The following is an 8,925-nucleotide window of genomic DNA, read 5'->3' on the forward strand; positions in this document are numbered from 1 at the left end:
GTTTCTCTCCTTCCTGTTCCTTTTCCATTTCCTCTGACCTTTTCCTGTGCAGCCATGATTTTAACTTCCTCTCTATGTGTGTGCTTACGTGTGTGTGTGTGTGTGTGTGTGTGTGTGTGTGTTTGTGTGTCCAGCCGAGTGTGAGCATAAGATCCACAGCCCCAGCGGGACCCTGAGCAGCCCCAACTGGCCAGACAAGTACCCCAGCCGTAAGGAATGCACCTGGGACATCACAGCCACGCCGGGACACCGAGTCAAGATAGTAAGTCTGCTGAATTCAAGCAGATTTCAGGGCTTGTGAAGGATTCCTCTTCCACTTTTAAACCCTGTAGCATTGCTGGCCTTCTTCCCTTCCTCATAAGAATATGTTATTCTGTCTGTGGGGTCATATCGTATGTAAAAGCCGCAGGCTGCCCTCCCCCCTTCTCGCTCGCTGATCTCTCTTTCCCATGTTCCACTTATGAAACCCAAATGTGAATGCGGGAGAAAGTGCACGTTCGTATATTCGGGCTCACTGCAAGCGTGTGCTCATGCGTTAGAAAGAGGCCTTGGGCAGTGGCCATCTGTGTCCTTGTGTCTTTCTATGTGTGTGTATACATATGCCTGCATTTAGTCTGCATGTGCACACATTTGCGCATGTACGCATTTATGTGTCACCAAAGATAGTCGTCTGCACATTTGACTGAGTTGCTGCAGATGTTCGTATTTAGGAATAAACCGACATATTGCGCTCTGCCCTGTGCATCATGGAGGCTGAAAGCTCTGATTTGCAAGGTTATCTGTCTGAAGAGAGACAGAAAGGAGAAGAGATTATCTCAACTTTTGTGATGGCATGTTAGCTCAAACAGATGGTCTTTGGCTAACAATGTTAGCATTGATGCAGTTGGAGTCGTGCAGCACCATACTGGAACAATTTATTACATTTTTATTTAATATTTTGGTTTGATTTGCTCTATTTGGAAATCATTAATCATTCTAGAACGATTGGGGTGATTTTGTAGGGGATTGCATTTTAACCAAACAACCCGTCTGGGCCCTTTTATGTTTGATGAATGGATCAATGATCAATGAATGTTCGTTGTGCATTCGGAGCCTCACAACAACAAACTCTATCTAAGAAGCCTTAAATTGGACTAAATTAATGAACATCAGACGGACTTCTGTTGTAGATTCGTCAAGGACAATTAGAAAGTACAAGTTTTCTATTTTTATCAAGGAGCAAAAGCTTGTAGCAGGACATTTGCACGTCCTGCGATGTATCTAGATGTTTGATGCTTTCATATCAACACTTTCGCAAAGTTTAGAGACCTGAATCACCTGTTGGGCCAGAGATTAAAGAAAATGGCAGCTTAAGTTTACCCAAAAGTAAAGAGAAAGCAACACAGTACATGAAATAAACACAGCAGGAACGTCAAACAGGTTGGACCACCTCGTTTAGCTATATATCTTTAAATGTTACATTTACAGCTGAAAATGGAGATTTCACATCACATCTCCGCGATACAAGTTGTCTCCCAGCATCTGACCCGCACCGCAACATCACAGGGATTCGGTCTCTGTACTCGCACTTGCCTGGTCTAGACACAAAGTCAAAAACATCACACACTCAGTACAGTCCTGCAAAGTGTTTGGATTTGGCTCTTCACCTCACTTCCACTCTGCAGCGTCCTGCCGAGCTCGCTGTGTGTTATCAAAACTGTCATTAACGGTCATTTAGGTTTGATAATCTCTAATCACCGCTTACGCAACTGAAAATACAAATTCCATCATCAGCTGTCACGACACATTTAGGAGTTTTTGCAACTGTTACGAATGTGTGACTACATGTGATTTAGACACATACACACACATTGGAGAATTTGTATGTGTCTGTGTGTATGTGTGTGTTTTGAGATTAGCGGGGGTGCTCTCTATATCCACAGTAATGACATCACAGCGGCATAAATTTAATACCAGAAATCTGAGCATAGACATGAAGGTCATCCTGTTATTGCTTCTTCACTCTCTGTCACACACACACACACACACACACACACACACACACACACACACACTCACACAGACACGCGTTCACACACCAGATTCCCTTGAGAGTAGTAAACAGATCCACAAACCAGTGTGCGATCCGAGCTACAGTCAGAAACATCTTGAAGCCATCACGACCCCAGAATCAAACACTTCACCTTCGCTCTCCTCTCAGTTTCCGTCGGGTTTGTTAAAAATCAATTTGGTGTGGTGTTTGTGGTGGCGTGATGGAGCAGTCAGAGAGGTGTGTGACCGAGCGTGGGAGAGAGGCCTGCAAGGTGTTATGACTCAGCTCAGGGTGACTTGATTAGATTATGAATCGTGACTGTGTGTACATGCATGTCGATGCGTAAGCAACGTGTACGCAAAGAAAGAGGGTGGCAGGGGTGCTGCTCTGTAGTATTAAAGAGTATGTAAATATATTTTTAATTTGATTTAAAAGTGTGTAACACTGATGTAAGAAGTTATTTGTGACAGAAATTTGGTCTATTTTGGTTAAAGTAGCTTTAATATACATATAATATAACATTTTAGGCGGATAAAAGTCTGAGAGTATAACCGAGCTCATCCCAAACTCAACTCGGCTCTTCTGTTCTTTTTACGTCCGAACCTGACTCAAGCCAGATGCAATATTAGCATATTCAGCAAGTACTGAATTTTTTGTCCCATATGAATTTTTGCCACCTTGAAAACAACAAATAGTGTGTTGTGCTCAATACACCATATTTTCACAAAAAGAACTTGAAAGCACCACGTCAAAAATCACCGAACCTGACCCGACCTTTACATCATTTTTTAAATGTTTAGGTATCCATGACAAGTGACTAGCTGGTGGTGAACGTAAGCAACATTTAGCAGCTTAAAAGCTAGATACTCTTCTCAGGAGTTGGTGAAGACCAAAAAAGAGTGAAAACTGAACCTTAATCTGGAGGTTAGAAACACCAAATGAATGATAATGTTGTACCTGCTGAACTGGATACTGTTTCACCATATCATCTTAAAAGTTGGGTCAGTCTTGTGTCATGGCTGTTTTTCTGCTGCCTGCAAGTTTTAAATTAAAGACCTGTTACTCAGTAAGGTTTTCTAGCTTCTCCGTCCAGCTACACTAACTCTGGACTGAAGGATTGGATCCCGATTAGCTGCATGCTTCTTTCTGCTTGTGATATGGATGGTGGGTGTATTTCGGTTGAAAGAAAATAGTTCCTACAGCTCACCACAAGCTCTGTGGAATATCTTGGGTAACCAGGTTGTGATTTCTGGAAAGAGACATTACTCTTCCAGATCTCAAAATCTCTGCTTATTGTTTTGATTTGGGGTTGAACTGGCTCTTTAATGCCGTTTTATTTTTGGTGCTTAAAGCCTTGCAACAATGAAATTTGAGAAACTTGACAGCAAAGTGCCTTCTCAGAATCAAAGTCCCATTTATTCTGGATACTCCTGGGAACCTCAGCTTCAAATGTTTTCACTGGAACTACTTTCAAACAAACAAATAGTCCTTGCAAAAACTAGAAAGGCTCATTTCTGACTCAGCGATGTCTCTCCGCCTTTACCTTTACAGACCTTCAATGAGTTTGAGATCGAGCAGCACCAGGAGTGTGCGTATGACCATCTGGAGGCCTTTGACGGGGACAGTGACACGGCAGCCATCTTGGGTCGACTGTGTGGCAGTAAGATCCCGGAGCAGCTGGTTTCCACCGGCAACAAGATGTACCTCCGCTTCATTTCTGATGCCTCAGTACAAAGGAAAGGCTTTCAAGCTACACACTCCACAGGTGTGTGTCTGTATGGAAGCATAGCAATGTGTTTTTATGTATTTAATATAAGATCTCACTTCATGTTCAAGACTGTGTGTGAGTGTTTATTGTCAGGAAAGAGCATCACTCACAGTCACCAGCTTGGATTCCTTCAGTTGGAATAGTTTTTTAAGAGCAACATCTCCCTCTAGTGGCTCACAGCAGCACATACACGATGGAAATCATTCATAAAATCTGACAAAGTCCACCAACTCACTCTTTCTTAATTCTCTGCAGAGTGTGGAGGTCGTCTGAAAGCCGAAGCTCGTCAGAAGAACCTCTACTCTCACGCCCAGTTTGGAGACAATAATTACCCGGGTCACACCGACTGTGAGTGGCTGCTGACGGCCGAACAGGGCTACGGCATCGAGCTCACCTTCATCACTTTTGAGGTAGAGGAGGAAGCCGACTGTGGTTATGACTACATCGAGCTGTACAATGGGTATGACGCCAACTCACATCGACTCGGTCGCTTCTGTGGTTCAGGGGTAAGTTTCCATCGAAGGCTCATTTTTCATCTTTGATATGACTGTTAAAGGACTACGCCAATGTTTTGCATGTTTTGCTTGGGAACTATATGTAACTATACATTTTTGCTGACATTATTTAGCCTTTTAGTTTTTAGTCATTTACATTTGGTATGAAAATGTTGTGGATTCCCCAAACAGCAAGTCTGGTGAAGGTTTTTTTTTATTTTCCCCCACTGAAAAGCTTGAAATATCTTATTCCTCTTTGCTTGAGAGCTTCATTGCTTCAAAAACATTTTAAACACATCAGTGAGTCAAACAATTGCACTAAATGACAATGATCGTGGGCACTGTAGTTCATTTTGACGTCTGATCCCTCATACACCTTCATGACGTAGATACTCACTAGAGCACCAAATGTGTATTAAACTACGGATGAATTTAGTCGCTAACAAACAAACTATGTAGTCTTTGAGTTTAAGCAACGTTTCTTAAAAACTACAGTACTCAGGTGTTTTGGGAAATTTGCTTTGAGGATGGACGAGTTGTTGGTTGTGATCTTTTCATACATTTTGTCAGAAAATACGGAAAAAATATCAGACTTGTCTTTAACTATAAACCATGTTTGCTTTGTATTTCTCCTGATTTTTGGTTCATATTTTTCATACCCTTCCAGGCAAAATGAGTCAAAGGCAACATGCATACCACTTGCTTCATCTCTTTTTTATTGTGGTGCAGGGAATCAAATACCCCCAAAAGTCGAATTCCAGTGAAAAAGAGAAAATGCCTACACACACTCTGTGTTTTTGTTACTTAAGAATGAGAAACAGACCAAACACTCGCTGTATGGAGGGCTTTTTGCGTTTTTTAACCACCTTAGGGAAGGTTGAGGTGAGGGGTACTTAGCTAGATGCCACTAAATCCTACACACTGTATAACATAATATAACACTACAGTAATTGTACCTACTTGTGTTCTATCAAGGATGACAAGGCTCAAATCAGTTTCAGAATAAATGGTAAGGCCCGATCGTTGCTCAAATTTTGGGGCTGATGCAAATACCGATATTAGGAATTCAAAACTCTGAACAATATATCAGCTGATACACACATTTTTTCCAATGATCCCTCAAATGTGGCTACCAAACACTTGTGACAAAGATATGTAATGGAGGCAGGAGCCTCTTTAATGTCTGAGAAACTGCTTCACGTGTCTCTCTGTCTTCGCCTCCTCAGCCCAGAGAGGGGATCTACTCACCCGGAGGCGCTATGCTCATCCGCTTCCACAGCGACGACACAATCAGCAAGAAGGGCTTCCACATCCGCTACACGAGCACCAAGTTCCAGGAGAGCCTTCACACCAGGAAATGACCTCACACACAGCCCGTGACCTCTGACCTCTGTGCAGCCCCGCCACTGTTACCCTGACCTTCACCATGGCAAAGAGAAAAGCACAGCCTGTCCCCTCTTCTCAGACCCGCGGACAGACAGTGGACGCTTGCCAGCAGCGGGAGGAAGACGATACTTACGTGAACATTTGTCCCCCCTCTGTGGCTCCACACAGGTCGTCGCACTCTGAGATGAGACAGGAAATACAGCGAGATATCGAGTTTGAACAAATGTGGGGAAACACGCTGACAATTGAGTGAGCCATTTTTGTGGAGGAGATGGTTTTGATTACTGGACATGGAGCTACCCTCAGTGTGGACAAAGGGTTCCCGAGGATCCGAGTCAGTTTACTGAGATGCTCGCTCAAAAGAGTACAAACACACATAAACATGCTTGACTCATATCCTGAATTATAAACTATGGATGCTTGAGGAACTGAGGAGCTTCTACCTAAACAAAAACGCATCCGACAAGGGAGTTTTCGAGTCTTTCTGACTCCTTGAACTGTGCGACTTACTGTGATCAGACGGCTGCTTGTACCAACAGTAAGTGAGAGGAAACAGACATTTTTATTGCCTTTGATGCCTGGGAACTGGTCTCTTTAACCCAGCTCAGAACGGCTGCAGATTATTTTATTTCATGTCTTATTGTAAAACCCATTGTGTTTACTGTATGTCTGTGTGTACAGAGAAAATAACAAAAAACAAAAGGCCGAAGTCCGTCCTTTGCCCTTTTGCTTAAAGCTTATGCAGACGACCATCGTGGAATGGGGAAAAAAAAAAAATGCAAACGGATAATTTTCCAAAATGAACTGTGATGTTAATGTAAAGCCTTGCATTATGTTGTGTGTGTGTGTCCTCGCTGTTTTATGAGTTTTGCACCATCTTGTAACAAACTGAGCAACTTCCATGGATGTTTCCACCTCACCCCCTCCAAAAAAAGGTTTTGTTTTTTTTTTGTTTTCTTTCAGTGGATATCGGAAGGGAATATTTTCACAGCTGTCTCTCGGAGTGACACGATTCTGATTGAAGGAGAGATTCCCATGGTGCTAAAAATAAAAACACACTGAATGACAGGTGACTGCAGATGCAAGTAAAGGTTTTCAATAGGAGACACAGTCAGCGTGCAGACAGCACACTGCATCAACAGCACTAGTCCTGTGGAACTACAATATTGCCTTAGAACCAAAATGTATGCTATCGGAGGTCGCTCCTATGCTCTTGCACAGGTGTTTTCGAGGTTTTTTGGCAGCGTATTTCATTTGTTTGGAGATCTTGAATGGTTTTATTGTAAAACAAAAAAACAAGCAAAAAAAAAAACTAACAAACATGGGAAATGTAGTCTGTGTGAGAGATAGAGTGTCAATGGTGCATGTGTGTTTGTGTGTCATTTTTGTAGCTGCTCTCAGAGATGCATACACACACACGCTTACACGTCCACAAAAACACAAAACGCACCTCGTTCGTGTGCGTTTTACCCGAACATATCTGAACGCACCCGGTTCCCTTCTCTAAGTTTGAAGCGTGGAGAGCAAAGTGCTGTAAAGTTGAAGGAGTATCACGGTGCGCACAGGGTGCATCATTTCTGTGTTAAATGCAAATGTGTAAGTGTGTGTTATAGGAGATCATAGAGAAATAATGTGTGTGTGTGTCTGTAAACTGTTTTTAAGTTTGAAATCATTCATCGCTGTACGTGCCAAGCTCCAGGTGACCCTGATACACTGTAGTGTTTGTTTTTATCACTCCACCTCTGTAGTTCACAGACACCAACATGACGCCCTCTGCATCAGTCATTAAAATACACACAGGTAAAAACGACACGCATCTGTCTTTCATGGATCGTCGCTGTGTTTTGTGAGTGAATTGATGTTTCGCAGGTTTGTGGCCTGTTTAGAAGAGAAGACCGTGCCGGGCGACAATTATTGATCCATCAATCAAGTCCTGGCATTTTACCTTTATGATAATTATATTCGTGTTTTCTCTCACATTATTATTTTCACAATATATTATGAATGGATGGTATTTAATGGTCTGCTGTAATTTATTACTCAGTCAGGTGTAGTAAAAGAAGCCACCCTAAAAAAAAAGAAATTAAAAAATCATTTGAGTGTTTTTGTTTATTTCCTGTCAGCAGGTGTTTCTGTCACTTTAAAGCTTTTGCATCTGTATATATTTATTTATAAATATATGGATGATAAAAACTGCCAAAATCAAAAATAAATAAAACTCAGTAAATACAGTAATAAGCCATTAAATGAAACAAAAATAATCACATTTAGACTTCAATTTTTTGATTCGCCTGTATTAATTTAACCTTTGTTTATTTTCCCATTTAATGTTTAAAACTTTGTATTGTAGTGAACGGAGAGAGATAAATAATTTTTTGATCCCGTTTGAATTGTGCCATGAAGTACACACATGGTCTTTATCAATTTAAAAGACAATTTTCCAAGTCAAGGAAGTTGCAGTTTGTCGTGATTACAGTGACGACGAGGAACTTTCTGTTTTTGTTGATTCTAGCGCCCCCTTTTGACAAAAGCAGTACGACACCAGCTCCTGGTCTTTGCTAGCGAGTGCCGGCAGCACGTGCATTTGTTATGGAGGTGAGTGACAGAGACAGCAGGATGGATCGCGATGAGGTAATGTATTTATATGTTATATATCTTATTGGACCTGAGCGCAGACATTAATAATAACTATATAAAATTAGCAGACTTTTGGCTGATGGTCATTTATAATCATCAGAGGAATCACAAGACTGTTTCATAAACGCTTCAAAGTTCTAACTCATCTAGTTTTGTGTTAAACCGCTCAGTGAGCTACGTCGTCTAGCTCAACACGTCACCAACATGGCCGCCACATCTGCACAGAAAAGGTACTAATGAAGATGAAAATCACAATGACTCTGTCCATTTTGACAGTTGCAGTTATGCGAGAGTTTGTCAGTTTTGTGAGCTGCTAATATAAACAGGACCAGTGTTTATGTTACAGGTTTTGGTGACCCTTCAGCGAGACAAGGTCACTCACACGACTGTCGGCTGTGTAGTCTTTATAATTACATATTTTCACAGTCTGATAATTTCATTAGTTTTATGATAAACTGCGACTTTACTGACTTGGAAAATTATCTTTTGAATTGACAAACAATAAGGGCATCAAAAAGTTAATAAAAAATAAAGAAATAAAGATGGGGCAAACCGGAAGGGGGCGTGACTTCCGCTGTCTATGCGGAAGTACCAACAACTGCAGTTCC

General features: G+C 41.6%; 1 protein-coding gene across 6 annotated transcripts in view; it reads left to right on the forward strand.

Moving 5' to 3' along the window:
• tll1 (tolloid-like 1) overlaps nucleotides 1-7,792 on the forward strand; it is a 57,721-nt gene extending 49,929 nt beyond the window's left edge. For all 6 annotated transcript variants that reach the window (XM_084371896.1, XM_084371897.1, XM_084371895.1 and 3 more), the window contains 4 exons: nucleotides 135-262; nucleotides 3,584-3,797; nucleotides 4,056-4,306; nucleotides 5,521-7,792. In XM_084371896.1, coding sequence (XP_084228022.1) covers nucleotides 135-262; nucleotides 3,584-3,797; nucleotides 4,056-4,306; nucleotides 5,521-5,655 — 728 coding nt within the window. In that variant the 3' untranslated portion in view covers nucleotides 5,656-7,792. The remainder of the gene's footprint in view (nucleotides 1-134; nucleotides 263-3,583; nucleotides 3,798-4,055; nucleotides 4,307-5,520) is intronic.
• The last annotated feature ends 1,133 nt before the right edge of the window (nucleotides 7,793-8,925 follow it).

Source organism: Pagrus pagrus, assembly GCF_965226575.1.
Source record: "Pagrus pagrus genome assembly, chromosome: 2".
In the NCBI taxonomy this organism is placed as follows: Eukaryota; Metazoa; Chordata; class Actinopteri; order Spariformes; family Sparidae; genus Pagrus; species Pagrus pagrus.